Genomic DNA, 15,943 nt, shown 5'->3' with positions numbered 1-15,943 from the left:
TTTAGCTTCTTAATGCTGTGCTTTAACCCACTGCGCCACCAGGGAGGGCCCTCTTTGTGATTTTTAAAGTTTATTTTTATTTTGTTACATCACTGTTACTTTTTGTGCCATATTTGATTTCTCCCCTCAGGTGCAGTCCCCATACTTCTCCCACCACCACATCCATGAACCATCACCATAGTCCCTTGTGCTCTTCCCTGTCATGGCTCCTCCACTCCCTCTTCCCTGCTGACCATACCACAGATTATGGTCGGTTTGCAGGTTCTGTCTTCTTCCTGACCCTTTGCTCAGTTTTCCTATATTCCACCTATAAATGAAGCCATCAAATATTTCTCCTTTTCCTTCTGACTTATTTTGCTGAGCATAACCCCTTCCAGCTCCATTCATGTTGCTGTAAAAGGCATGAGCTTCTCTTTTTGACTGCTGAGAAGTATTCCAGTGTGTACACAGACCACATCTTTTTGTTCCATTCACCTGTTTGGAGGCATTTAGGTTGTTTTCATATCTTAGCTGTTGTAAATAGTGCTACAATAAACAGAGTTGCAGGGTTTTCTAACTCTTCATATTTTAGACATTAAATTATATCCCATTATGATATAATAAGTATATTCTAAACTTGGAAATTACTTGTTTTTATTCTCACAAAAGCCACACTTTTAGCTTTCATATAGTGATCTCCTTTACATGATAGTTTATTGCAGGAATGAAATGTTTCCCAGAAGCTTTGGTATGTATATTGATGGCTTGTAAGGGAGAGAAACAGTGACTAGCTATTTCTGATCCTTTTTTCTCTACTGTCAAATCAGTATCAATACTGACCCCCAACACAAGGTAATGAGTTAAGTACTTCCTATATTATTTTCATGAAGGTGATAGTTGATAGTCTTAATTTGATGGGTATATAGTCTGGCTAGTACATAAAAGACAAATAGTACAGAATCATAGACAAGTTCTCAAATGACATTACTCAAACCAGTAAGTATGCCAGTGCTTCAGCATTGGAGATTGTAAGTCAGTGAGAATCGTTAGGAGTGATATTATTAATTAATAATTAATTTTGTATTTGAATTTATTCATTTTTTTATGGATGAGTTACTATGTTCATATTTTATACACATATTATCCTATCTCAGAAACCTTGCCATCCTACAGGCAGAAAATTTGAAGGAATATTTGAGTAACTTATTCAATCCATGCAGTAAGTACTAGAGATTTGGATTTGTGTCCCTCTTACCTGGAAACCAATCTGTTGCATTTTAATAGGCTACCATTTTCCCTTTGTTCTTTACACTATTTCAAAAAGGATGTTGGGTTTTAAATAAACTTGGTAGATTTCAGAAGGAAAGGAAAAAATACTATTGGATGTTTTTGCTCTACTCGATTGAATACAGGCATTGACAATCCTGTATTAGGCTAGTTGTAGAGAAAAAATTGTTACCTAATTATAATTATCCACAGAATTCTTCAGTTGCAGAGTTTTTAAAAGGCAATGGAGAAAAAAATAAATAGAAGCACAGATTTCAGGATAAAATGGCAAGAACAGATTTTGATATATCAATAATTACTCTAAATTCAAATGGACTGAACTTACTGGCTAGATTAAGTAGTAGAATCCAGCTTTCTGCTGTCTCCAGGCAGTGTGCCTGAGCTCCAAAGATAAACAGAGGCTCAGAGTAAAGGTTTGGAAAATAATCCTACAAGAAAATGGAAACCAGTGGGAGGTAGGCAGGACATGCATACTTTATCAGATAAAGCAGACTAACAGCTAAGAAATGTAATACATTACGGGGATGGACACTGTATAATGAATGAAGAAATAATACATCAGGAAGACATAACTCTCGTCAACATATACACACCCAATAAAGGAGCATAAAAATATCTAAGAATTTTATCTTTCCTTTTACTGAGATTACTGTCCCTACAACAGGGCAAAAGAACATTATTTAAATAGTAATAGAGAAGAAAATCCAAAAGAGATATAAAAATTTAGCAAATTTAGGTTCTGGTAAAATATATATATATATATATATATATGAAATTAGCATATTCCAAAACTCAAAGAGTCAGGAACTAATGATTAGTTGAAAGTAATAAACCATTTTCTCTTAACCACAATCATATGTCTCTTAAAATTGAAAATTTTTTAAATTTATTTTTTACATCATTCTTCATTTTGTGCATTTTTTATCTTGGTTGTAATCCTCATAGTCTTCCCACCACCAATTCACCCATGTGCCATCATCATAGTCCCATGTAATAGACAACATTCTGTTTCTTTGGGGGCAGGAGGAAGGTAGATTATATGTTTACTTGAGATTATGTCTTTATAATTTTGACTTTCTAAATGGATATTTTCAGGTGTGGGATACCACATAGTTATGGTAAAGGAGCCTCATTGTAATGTTACAGAAATATCTGAACTGATTCTCTCTCATGTACCAAGTGCCAGATTGGAGAACAATGTTGCAACTGAATTATCATTTGTCCTACCTAAAGAGTACACACACAGGTATGGATACCAAAAATATTAGATAAATGGATTTATGTTACTGGAAATTATGATGTTTCCAGGTTTCCTCTGACTTGGCAAACAGATTCTCTCTCATTACCACTTGACAGATAATAGTCAAACAATTTATTTCCTGGCCTATTTCATAAATTGTACATATAAGCTAAACTTTAGTTAGGTTTGTTTTAAAGTCTGTTATTATTTAGTATTGCCTAGTGTTAATTAGTGATAAAATATGCTGAATTATTGGTATACTTTTTCTTCAGGTGAGTGAAATCAAGTGAATTATTAAAATAACAGAGAAAAGTAGATTTTTATGGCAGCTCTTGGAACCAGGAGCTATAAACAAGAGGAAATAGGCAGTTTGATCACCACATTTAATCACATTGGATATCAAAGTGAGAAGCAATAAATAATAATTTTACTTGGAATGTCAACTAAGGGAAGAAAAAAATAAAGAGTAGGCATCATAAACTTTCAGAACCTGGACTAATTTCATCTTTTACAAGATATAATTACTAATTTAGTACTATTTTGAAACAAACTGGTTGACTATCAAAAAGAGATGACTAGAGGGAACTTCTTCAATTTGATGAAGAGTATCTTTTTCAAAATTCTCTTACTAGTGAGAAATTTGAAAATTTCCCACTAAGATCAGGAATAAGGTAAGGAATTCCTCCCTTATCACTCCCTTTCAGCATCATGCTGGAAATCTCAGCTACTGCATTAAGACAAGAAATGAAAATGTCTACAGATTGTGAAGGAAAATAACTGAAGATGACATGGTCATCTTATATAGACTGCAAGAACAGTCTTGAATAATAATAATAGAATAATCCTGTCACTGTTAAGTGATTATGGGAAGGTTGCAGGATATATAGTTAATCCCTTTCCTGTATCTCACCAATGAGCATATGTAATTTGCAATTATAAACAATTCTATTCTCATTATTCACCAATGAACAACTTAGGTATAAATCTGAAAACATAAATACACACACTAGAAGGAAAATCACAAAAATATGATGAATGGAATCAAAGAACTAAGTAAATGAGTAGAAATGCCAAGGTCTATGTTTAAGAAGACTCAATATGGTCAATGTGTCAATTCTTGCCAACTTGATCTGTAAGTCAATACAATCCTAACAAAAATTCCAGTAAGTTTCATGTGAATATAAACAAAGTGACTCTAAAATTTATATATGAAGAGACAGAAAACCCAGTCAGCCAACATAGCATGGAAGGGAAGACAAAGTGGAAAAACTGACACTAAACAACTTCAGAACCTAACTTTATTATAAAGTTAAAATAATCAAGACCTTATAGCCATCCAAAAAAAAATCTCAAATTCATTTTGGCCTAAATGTAAATTTAAAAAGACATAAAATTTATGGAAAATAACAGAAGAAAAACTAGGTGACCTTGGATATCACAATGACTTTTCAGACACAACACCAACAATGTGGGTTATGGAAAAAAAAATAACTGAAAAGATAGACTTCATTAAAGTTAAAAATATCTGTTCTGTGACAGACGATATTAAGAGTATTTCAAGACAAGCCACAAAGGAAAGATATTTGCAGAAGGTATCTAGAAAGGACTGTTATCCAAAATATTCAGATATGATGGCAAATAACTAAGGTATACAACCCAACTTAAAAACAGGCCAAAGGCTTTGTAACAGATGCCTAATCAAAGAATAATATGGATGACAATTAGGCATATGGAAAGGTGTTCCACATGATAATTCATTAGGTAAATACAAATAAAAACAGTAACATACTACACCTATCAGAATGGTCAAAAGCTGGAACACTGACACCACTAAATGCTGAGTATGTAGAACAGCAAGAGCTTTCACTCATTTCTTACAAAAATGTAAAGTGATACAGCAACTATGGAAGACAGTTCTGTGGTTTCCTACAAAACCAAACATACTCTTACATGTGATTCAACAACCACTCTCTTTTGTATTTACCCAAATAAATTTGAAAACTTATGTTCATAAAAGAACTTACATATAGATGCCTATAACATGCATGTACCATATGACCCAGCCATTCCACTCCTAGGCATCTACCCAAAGAAAACAAAGCACTAACTGAAGGAAATACACAGTCCCGTGTTCATTGCAGCACCACTTAGTAGCTTAGCTAAGGAAGGAACTTGTATTCCAAAATACAGATAAATGATTCAGAAAGATGTGCTATATATGCTTAGTTATAAAAAAGATTGATTCTTGCCATTTGTCACAACATGGGTAGAACTGGAGGGAAATTCTCGCAGGTCAATAAATCAGAATGAGAAAAATAAATACCAGACAGTATCACTCATATGTAGAATATAGAAAAACAAAGCAAAAGGTCAGATAAAGTTATTTGAGGTGGTTTTAATTTGCATTTTCCTATTGACTTTCATGATGACGAGCTTCTTTTCATACATCTGTAAACCATCTGTACATTGTTTTTGGGAAAGTGTGTATTCATATCCTCTCCCTATATTTTTATGGGTTTCTTTTGCTAGTGAGTAGAATGAGGTTTTTCATCTATTTTATATATCAACCCTTTGTCACTTAAGTCTTGCAAAATATTTTCTCCCATTCCATCATCTGTTTTAATGCTAGCTCTTTTCTTCCTTCCCTTCTTCTAGGTTTAAGGACCTGTTTTATGAACTGGAACACAGACAGGAAGAACTGGGTATTGCTAACTTTGGTGTCTCTATCACTACCATGGAGGAAGTTTTCATTAAGTAAGTAACAATGCGTATTTTATTTTGTAGGCAAGCTCCATCATATATGGGGCTATGGTAATTGAAGAAGCAGGTCCTAGATTTGCTAACCTTCTAACAATTACAAACACATCAATTTAGGCCCCTTGCTCCCCTGATGGGCTGAAGCTGCGCAGTATTTTCAGGAGTTGTCATGGGAAGGAAGACACTGAACATCCCCATGGTCCATCTTGGACACTGTTGAGGAAGCTTGAACGCCTGGTGCTCATTTGGAGGCGACCTTTGTTGCCTTCTGTTTCAGTTTCTGTGTATTACACCTAGCCAACACTAGTTTCCTGGTCATGTGACTAGGTGCAGGCATTTTTGCTCTGTGAAATGAGCTAAGGACCCAAGGCACCTAGAACCCTGGGTAAAAAGATTAGGGTTGTACCCAGCGACTTGTAGGCATAGTATAAGGCAAACCTATTAAGACAAGAAAAAGAAGCTGCTTTTCTCCACCCATAAAAACTAAAGATGACTAGACAGTTACCACAGATACTGGAGCAAAGAGCCCTGAGAGAACCCTCAATGTAATGCAAAAGTCAGATCTTCCTGATGAGGAGTTCAAAGTAACTGATGAGTTTGTCAAAGTAAAGAAAACAATGGTTATTGACAAAAACAGGAATGCAATAGAGAATATGAGACTGCTACAAATAGGTTGACAAATCTGAAAAACAGCTGACTTTAGGGCCCTCACTGGTGGCGCAGCAGGTTAAAGCACATTAAGAAGCTAAAGCCACTTCAGCATGAGTTCGATTCCTACCCTGGAGGTGACCCACAGGTGCAGCAGACCTCTCCTGACCCGCCTGCTGCTCCCCTCAGCAGTGTGCTTCGTCATTCTGCCTGTTCTGCTCCCCGCTCTGCCTCTGGTGAATCCTCTCACCACCCCTGGACCTCTGGTCTGTACCTCAGTTCTGTATGCATAAATAAACAAACTTTTTTTTTTTTTAAAAAAAGCTAACTTTAAAAACATGATAGACGACCTCAGCAGTACACAGACTGTGTCACAGTGTCAGTGAGCTGGATGGCAGTGTCGGGAAACACAAGTAGGGCAGCAAAGGGGGAGAAATGGAAATGATTTAAGAGCTCTGTAAGATAATTTAATGAGAAATAATATTCATTTATGGGGGTTCTGGAAGGACATGAAAAAAAGAAAGACTTAGTACTTATTTCAAGAAATTGTATCTGAGAATCCCCCAAATCTGGGAAAGGAACAGATATCTTGATCCAAGAGACTCAAAGAATCCCAAACAAAGTAATACCAAGGAGACACACCTGAGGACACGTTATTATCAAATTTCTGAAAGCCAATGGAAAGGAAAGAATCTGAAAGCAACAAGAGAGAAGAGTCGCCTAAGTGTTCATTTGCTTTGTAAACCATTCCAGGTATTTAGGCAGCCTGGAGGACAACATGAGAAAATAAATCTACTAGGCTGACAAAGACTTAGAAACAGAATAAAATCAAAACCCAGCTATTTGTTATCACTATACTTTTCTAAAATAAAAATTTAACATCCTCTCATAAAAAAAATACAAAGGAAGATATTATCTTAGACCTTTACTTGTCTTATAAAAAAAATACAAAGGAAGATATTATCTTAGACCTTTACTTGATTAAGGTATTTAATTTACTTGATTTAGTCACTTAATTTTATCCAATATAAAATTAACATTGTATAACCATGCTTTTTTTTTAGAAATAATTGGTGAAAATATTGCAATGGACTGGGTATTTAGGAACCAATGTTCTGGCTAAAATGATTTTTTTCTGTGTTCATATATAGAGCTAATGATATGATGGTGGTGGATAATAATGCTTTCCAGGACAAATACAGAAATGCAAACTACCAGAATGTGAATATTCAAAGACATGAAGAACAATTACATACCTCTGCCTTAAATGAAAATTCCAATGTTAAGTTTAATACAGGGGTGAGCATCTTTGCTAAGAACATAATACTGGTATATGTTTGGATGGGATAAAGGAGACACATTTCATTTAAATATTTAAATGCAAAGAAGAGTTTGGACTTTTTAGCCAAGGAAGACTGAGTAAGGAACAGGCTATAAAGCAATTCAGTTTTCTAATTTAAAAGTGAAAAAATAAAGTGCCCTGGTGGCACAGTGGGTTAGAGCACAGCGCTATGAAGCTGTCTGCAGCCACTGAAGCATGAGTTCAATCCCCATCCAGAGAGGTGACCCACATGGTGTGGCAGACCTCACCTGTGTTGCCTGCTGCTCCCCTCAGCAGTATATTTCAGCAGATCTGCCTGTTCTGCTCCCCACTATGTTTTTGCTCACACCCTGCACCACTGGCCAGTACCCCAGTTCTTGTGCGTATAAAAAATAAATATTTTTTTAAATAGTGAAATATGATAGGTAAAAATCAGATTTCACTCTTACTGTTCGTACTCAGAGTCACTTATTTTAGTTTTCAAAATTGTTCACTCAGAGTTGAGAGAGTGGCTTAATAAAAGTTGTCACTACTCAAATAGGAAAAACAGATTTATGCAGTGGGATGCATTGGTGTTTCCTAAGACCAATATTCCCAAGCCAGCATACCGTCTATTAGCAGGAGAAATCTCATTGACTTCCCAAGCATTTCTTTCATTGTTCTCCTAATTATTTGTTCTCTGCCATTTTCCCTAATAAAGATTCTGAGGCAGAAGATATGTTTGTCAGAGTTACCCATAATCATGCACTCACAAAAGGGTGAGGCCTGCTTGATACTAGACAACTAGAACATAGCATTTAAAACCAGAACTTGATTTCTGTTCTATCATTTACTAATTGCCTTTGACCAAATCATTTAACATATCTGTACTTCATTTTCACTTTCTACTGTTTTAATGAGTTACCACTAGATAAAATATGGACTCTGTGCTGGTTGGCATGAGTCAGATGCTTAAGAAATGTAATTTTCCTTCTCTCCCTGTTTTCACTTCTCTCCCACTATCCCATCTTTTTTTTTTTTTTCACCTTCCAAAAAAATATCTTTTATTTCAGTATCTTTCAGCCCTTGTATACTTATATGCCCAACTTTAAAAATCCAGGAGACACTTTTTCCTACCTTGAAGGCAATGTGAGAAAAAGTCTTCATCTAAATGCTTCCTTATTTTTTGTCAGTGACAGCATCCAAATGCTGATTCAGAAAATATTGTTAACTGATTAGGGATATTTTCTCAGGATGAATGTTGGGGCATCCAAAATGCTTAGAGATGTAAGATAAAATATGTTTTTCTTCAGCCTTCAGACACCTCTAAGGTAAAGTTTCTGTGTTCAAAACAGCAAGTTTCATTATTAAGCTAAAAATATATAATGTCAATGGCCCAAAAGTCTGGGAAAACAGAAAAAATCATGTATTTCTGAGTATTTTTCAAATTAACAACTGAACACGTTGCTTTAAATTTAAAGCTTGGGAAAAAAATATATTAAGCATACTTAATTTTACAAGTAAATTTATTTTCTGTTTCCTGACTGTCTACAACACTGTAGATCACGTGGATTAAAACTTAGTGATGAGAGTTTGATGCAAATGCACGCTTTGTGGGAATAGAGCACTTACATTCTTAGAGATTTTGTTGAAAGACCATGTTTTCATTTTGACTGAGGAAAGAGAGAAGTGATATTGTTCTGGATAGAGATGCTGTTACTGACCTAACCAGGTCATATTGCCTGTACTCAGAAAGCCAAACTCTGAATCATGAGGAAAGGTTCAGTGGCGCAGGGTGCCATGTCAGGAGAACAGCAAAAGCAGTAGCCAAGGAGAGGCTGTCTCCCAGAGTACCAAGTGCAGGAGGATTATATCAGAAAAGAAAGGACTGTGGGTACTTGCAGGAGAGGAGTTTCTTCATTCTCAAGTTGACAGTCTCTGGCTAATCAGTCACAAGACTATTGATGATATTGATTCTGCAGTAATCGCTCCTTCTGTGGTATCCGTTAAAGCACCCTATAAATATCCTTCAGGCACTCATGCCAGCATCTTTAGAAGAAACAGAAATAGTTGGCTCAGCACTAGACATCCCGTCATTGCAGTCCTAGGGACTGCCATGCACCTAGAGCAGGGCCATGTCATGCTTCTTGGTTCAGGCCCAATCACAAAGCCGTAGCCTTTCGGGGCTTTTGGTATAATTCAACTAGCAGCCAATCTTAAATCCTATTCATCAACACATACCAATAAAAAGTTGTGCTCGTTACCTTGACTGGTAACTAGGACTGTGTTCTGTTCAAGGATGGATTGGTAAAAATGTTGATGAAGCAGTAACGACCATTGCATTAGGTTCTGTGAACACTGTAATGCCAGCTCTCTCTCCTCTTGTCAGTGGCCACTTCACTGCCAGCAGTTCTATGCCATGTTTATGAAGAAGGCACTCTTCTCTTGGCGCAACTGGAAATTAACGTTATTGCAGTTACTGGGATTTCTGGGTCTGGTTTATTTCATGAATAGTGGTGTGAGAATTTCCATGCAAAGTGATGAACCCGCCAGGGAAATGGATTTGCAACAATATGGCAAAACCATTGTGCCTTACTCAATTTCTGGAAATTCTGATTTTGAACAAAATTTAAGAAGTAATCTTGAGATCTTGCTAAAGGCTAAGAACCAACAACCTCAAGAAGTACAAGGTGAGACTCTTTAAAAAGGGGGGTGGGGTGGAACTACTAATAAAGACCTGCTTGTGTCACTTTCAAAGTAAAGTCTTAACGGGAATATTTAACTACTTGCTCTTTTTTTCCTTTGTTGGTCACTAATCTCACAAAGTCAGTCAAATAAAAGACAAGAATCATCAGTCTAGTTTACTGGAGGTATTTGGAAGTGTGGATTATCTGTCAGCCATTTGCTGCAACTTTTAGGGAATGAATTAAAGTGTCATAATATTTTCTTTTGTAACATTTCACTTAGAATCCCACATAAAATGAAGCTCACAGTGTGGTCCTAAATCCTGAAAGGCAACCATGTACCCGACATTGGCCCTATCTACACACACAAAAAAGGTTAAGCTGAGGGTTTTGTGGGCAGGCGACTCAGAACGTAATTGGAGAGCAGGAATAGTACTAACTACATATGTGGACACATGCTTTTGGCAAAACTTTTTCTAAATACTTCAACCATATATGCTAAAGTTGGGGACATTGAAGTTTAGGTGTTAAGTTACCTCAAATCATGATTCTGTTATGTATCCGAGCAGACAGTGGTGGTGCTGTAGCAGTAACACCTGAAGAGGAAATCCTACACTATAAAATGCAGTGATGTAAACCAGTGTTAACTCATAGACTGGCCTGTTACTCATTCTTTCATCATCTTAAAGGTGTTTTAACTAAAAAATATTCAAGTATAACTTTGAGCAACATGGCAGACTAGGAAACATTCTTTTTCCACCATAGAAATAGCTAGTAGTTTGTATTTCAATAACTTTTTTAAATCAACAAGAAACTGTTAGCCAGAAGAGACATTCTATGGGGGTTGAGGAGGGACTAGGATCAAAACAGGTGGGAAGAGCACATGGGACTATGGATGGCACATGGGTGAAATGGTGGTGGGAGGTCCACAGGGATCATTACCCAAGATGAAAAAATATACAAAATGAAGAATGACATACACACACACACACACACACACATTTAAAAATATATATAACAATTTAAAAAACAGCTAATAAACAATTAGATACACTTTATAGGCTACGAGGCATAAAAATCACACATTTCTTTGCCTTCTCCATTCTAGGAGCACTAGATGAACACCAACTCACCAAGAATGACGTAGTTGTCTAGAAAAGGGAACACAAGATAAATCTAAACCCCAAGGAGCATTTCCTTCTAGGTGTTCCATTTACACCTTCAGCTGCTGCTTGGTGGACAGTTACTTTAGGTCACTGGCAGCCGTGCGTCTGGGGAGGCTCTCTTCCTTCTATCCTTTGTCCATTCCTTTTATCCGTTGACTGATGAATAACCTTGGCTGCTGTTTAGCGGGAGGGTGGTGCAGCAGCATAGAGCAAGTTCTCATCTTTTCAATTCCTAAAGGAAGAGTCAGCATTTTTTTCTGCAGAGTCATTATAGTAAACATGATATATTTTGAGTTCATATATAGTCTGTTGTCTGTCTTCTCCTTTCCTCCCACCTTCCTCTTTTTTTCTTTTTCCTTTCTTCCACCTCTTCCTCTTCCTATTTTTTTTCACATCATAAAAGTGTAAACGTAATCTTAACTTAAGAGCCATGAGCTACAGTTTGCCAAACTCTGAAACTGAATATAAAGCTCACCTCTATGAATTTCTCTCTCTGGATCCTGCATTTTATGTTGTAATTGTCTGGGTAACCTTCTTGACCTGTAGTGCTTAAGTTTCTACAGCCTTTTGGTAGAGAAAAGTAATATATAGAATGTTGGGCTTATTTAACATTCAACATTTTCCCACCAGATAGTTGCATTTACAAACCTAGTTGCTTTGGTAAATGTCAGATTCCCAAATATTTATTTTGTTTTTTAATTAAGCCTTCCTAATCTATCTGCACAAAGTTTTGACTTTCTCTTAGCTAATATGTCAAACCTAGAAGTGAAAGTCCTTACAAATCAATTTTAAGACAGAAAGTGTTAAGAGGGTAAAAGAAACTGAGAAAGTTAATACCTGGTAGAGTGTATTTTTTCAGTGAAAGTGAGCTGAAAGGGGTGAGGTTTATTAACAGAATAGAATTCTTGAAGTGAATGGTCAAGATCTGTTAGAGCTGTGACGAGACATTGGAAATGGAAGAAAGTATGAAGCAAGTGAATTTACTGGGCTCTGCCTCTCCAAAATACATAGTGAGCGAGTGCTACAAACTGAGCCCATGACCATGTTTTCTCTTTGCAGGGGACCTGGAGAAGTACTTGGTGGAAAATAAAAAATGCATTTACTCATGCATTGTTGCACTTTCTGTTAAGGTTAATGGAAACCAAAAAAAGGTTACCATTTGGTTCAACAATCAGGCATACCACTCACCATCATTATCACTGGCAGTGTTAGACAATATTGTCTTTATGACATTTTCTGGTCGGGATGCTTCCATTACACCCTCTAACAAACCTCAACCTTTTGTTACAATAGCTAAATATGAGAAAAGGTATGTACACTTTTATTGTTGGAATTGAATTTTATGCTTTGAATAGATCCCTTCTTCCCTGTCTAATTATGCTCTTAATAAAAAGTTAATTTAATAATTAATAAAATAACATAATACATAGTAAATAATGTTAAAATTTATTATTAGAAATTAGTATTTTCCATTCTTTTGAGAAACATCCCAAATGATGGCATTGTCAGATAACTTTACTTACATTTGAAATTAAATGCAATATAAATGCTCTTGTTTTATAATTTGTAGAGGAAATCTGAGCCTTAAATTGTTCTTAATATTAATAAGCTTGATGGAATTAGTAATAATTCATTCAATGTGATGATAATCTGGAGGGAAGCCAAAAGATTTGATCATCTGATCTGAACTGATCTATGCCTTGACTCATGGGATTAAACAAGATGATCAGTTTATTAAAATGCTCCATCTCTGCATAATTGGATATATTTACTAAATACTGTATTTGCTTTTCTCTGTGTTTGTTTTTGTGTTTAATAAATTTTTTATTTAATGACTCTAAAAAAGAAATAGTATTTTCCATTTGTTGCTTCATCAATGTTTCCTTTTCATTCTTCATAGACAAATGTTAGGAATCCTTATAGCCTACAACCTGTTTTTTGGCATAAGCATTTTTATCAGTGGCTTTTGTCTGCTGGTAGTAAATGAGAGAATAACTAAGGCAAAGCACATTCAGTTTGTGACTGGGGTCTATACTTTTAATTTCTGGATCTCTGCTCTGTTATGGGACTTCATCACCTACTTCATTTCCTGCTGCTTGCTGCTGGTGAGTGTCAGACAGATATTGCAGTCTCAGTGTGCAGTACCTGCTAGAAAATTTCCACTTGGCTAATATTATTCTAAATTGCTCAAGAAAGATGAAAATGTTTAGCTCATTATGCCAGAAAATCCACTGTGGAGTATGTGCTACAGTGACACATACATATTTTCTCCCTCACATTCTTTTTTTTTAAATGAAATGTGAGTTGACATGTAAATGGACCTCTCAGGCTGCCCTCGGACATACTTGCTCTCCCTATTGCACTGTTCCCAAAGCTTCTGTACAGGTGCCAGTACCTCATGGTTATGCCAGAGACAAAAGCTTTTGGGTAATAAATAGTTCTATGCTGAAACTCGGGAAAGTGTTTCCCTCTCTAAGCTTTTTGTTTGGGGTTCTTAGGCCTTGCATAGTTTTCTCCACTTTGACTATACTCTACTCTCCATGTCTCAGTTGGTGTTCCTGGCCTGTGGTTTGGATTTATTGATCAAGAAAAACAACATCGTGGTCACCTGGGTCATCTTGCTGCTGTTCGGCTGGTCTGTCATTCCCTTCATGTACCTGATGAGCTTCCTATTTTCTAGTAATTCCAATGCCTACATCAAGCTGATCTTAATTAACTACTCTGCGGGCGTATTCGGTATAATATGGGATCTCATAACTGGACCTTACAGTAAGAGCATCACACAATTTCCCCTGTCCATGGGAATAAATAAAGAGGAATGGGCTTAATGATAAGAAAGTGGAAAATATCAAGTTGTTCTGGGTTTCTAGGAAAAACTTGTGCTGTTTGTGAGTGAATAACATTCATTATTGAAGTGTCACTAATGTTAGAGGCATTGTGTTAAGAACATTGCCCAAGAAGTTAGACACTTCCTTTCACTAGCCCAGCTGCCTTCCTTCCGGTCTTTCTTGCTCAGGATTAGTAGAATATTTATCTTTATACTTTTCTCTGCTGACTTTGAGATAAGATTGACTATACTGGCAGTGATAACAAATAGGCATTTCTTAAGAATCAAGTGTTGCCACTTGTTTATTAAATCGCCCTGCCAATTTTAACTTGACCTGTTGTAACATTAACTTGACCTGTTGTAAATAGTGCAGTCAGGCTTGCAGGAACAGAGAGGAATGGACTCCAGCCCCCTTAATGATTTTAGATCTTGCCTCCCACAAGAGAATGACCTGAGTTCCTTGAAGACTCATTTTAATATCCCTTGCATCCCGCTTCAAGGGGGAATATTGAGCTCCATGAAAAGGAATTGATCTCCAAACAGTAGATTAAAAAACATGTAGAAGTAGCTGTGATTTTGGTGCTCTTTCTTCCGGAGTTAATCACATTGCTGTCACTTAATCTCTATGTTGTTTTCCTATTGCTATTGGAACAATTACCACACGTTATATAAGTTATACTATCTATTACCTTAAAGGTCTGTAGGTAAGAGGTAACATAGCTTTCATTGGGCTAAAATCAAGATGTACAGGAAACTGCATTTCTTTCTGTAGGTCTCAGGAAATTTAGTTCCTTGAAATTACAGTCTTCATAATCAGTATTTTGTAAAAACAGTTATTTTCTTAAGCATTCGAGAGAGCTTGTCAGTGAAAACTTCAGGGCATAGGTATTTTCTTTTCAAAAAATGTTATTGCTGATTATAATTTTAATGTCTTCATGGTTTAGAACAATAACAATTTCTTTTTTTAAGATCTATGCGTACAGAACTGGGGTACAAGCAGTAGGTGGGGGCTGGGAGGGAGAGGGTTCACCAGAGACAGAGTGGGGAGCAAAACAGGCAGATCGATGAAGTACACTGATGAGGGGAGCAGTGGGCGGGTCAGGAGAAGTCTGTGTGTCACCTCTCTGGCTGGGGATTGAACTCGTCTGCAGTGGCTGTAGATAGCTTCATGGTGCTGCACTTTAACCCATTGTACCACCAGGGAGGACCTGGTAGAATAACAATTTCTTACATTTTCTTGTGAAACTTTTGATAAATGATCTCTTTCCAAGAATTTTTGCATGTCATGCAATTTTCTAAAACTGTTGCTATAAAGTTGTTCATAGTGTTTCCTTGGGATACTTTAGGATCTGTAGACAAATACTGACATCTCTTTGTTTATTCCTGATATTTCTATTTTCATTTACTGCCTCCCACCCTTTCACGCTCTTTAATCCTTTTAGGATTACCATTTAAAAAGATATTTTCTTATAAAGAAACTTTTTGGCTTTGTTAACATTGTCTGGCCTGTTTCATGGATTACTGTTTTTATACTTAGTCTCCTATTTACTTGGGAGTCAACTTGCTGTACTCAGCCTTAACTCTGAGGTCAAATATTATATGAGTTAAATCTCTCTTTGGAATGTATAAATGCATTTAAAGCTATAAAATTCCTTCTAAGTACTATTTGAATTTTATCTCACAAATTTTGATATTGTATTTTCATCATTGAGTCAAAAGTACTTTTAATTTCCCATAACTTCTACATGGACTCATGCATCGTGTACTAAATCACTTGGTCACTTTCTAGATTTTTGTGCCTACTTTCTTATTTGCTTCTATTGTAGAAAAAATATATTTCACTTATTATTTCAACCTTTTACAATGTAGTTATGTTCCAGGACACCTTTAAGGCTCAATCACCACTGAGCTAAAGTACAGAAAATGTTAAGGTCCCACTCAAGATAGTCTTTGGTTCTAAAATCTCCTAAAAGAGGACCCTCCCTGGTGGTGCAACAGGATAGGATGCAGCACTGCAAGCTGGCCACAGCCGCTTCGGTGCAAGTTCAATCCCTG

General features: G+C 36.3%; 1 protein-coding gene across 1 annotated transcript in view; it reads left to right on the top strand.

The window, feature by feature from the left end:
• The window catches only part of LOC101637408 (ATP-binding cassette sub-family A member 3-like), a 52,574-nt gene that overhangs the window by 25,698 nt on the left and 10,933 nt on the right, over positions 1–15,943 (top strand). Inside the window, exons 15-21 of the mRNA XM_012731648.1 lie at positions 2,362–2,512; positions 5,162–5,260; positions 7,063–7,210; positions 9,601–9,901; positions 12,121–12,370; positions 12,962–13,166; positions 13,611–13,830. Of these exons, the coding sequence (XP_012587102.1) occupies positions 2,362–2,512; positions 5,162–5,260; positions 7,063–7,210; positions 9,601–9,901; positions 12,121–12,370; positions 12,962–13,166; positions 13,611–13,830 (1,374 nt within the window). The remainder of the gene's footprint in view (positions 1–2,361; positions 2,513–5,161; positions 5,261–7,062; positions 7,211–9,600; positions 9,902–12,120; positions 12,371–12,961; positions 13,167–13,610; positions 13,831–15,943) is intronic.

Source organism: Condylura cristata, unplaced genomic scaffold (genome assembly GCF_000260355.1).
Source record: "Condylura cristata isolate star-nosed mole 26May11 unplaced genomic scaffold, ConCri1.0 scaffold00032, whole genome shotgun sequence".
Lineage (NCBI taxonomy): Eukaryota > Metazoa > Chordata > Mammalia > Eulipotyphla > Talpidae > Condylura > Condylura cristata.
Note: the sequence above shows the minus strand (reverse complement) of the source record. Positions and strands in the feature narration are given on the sequence as shown.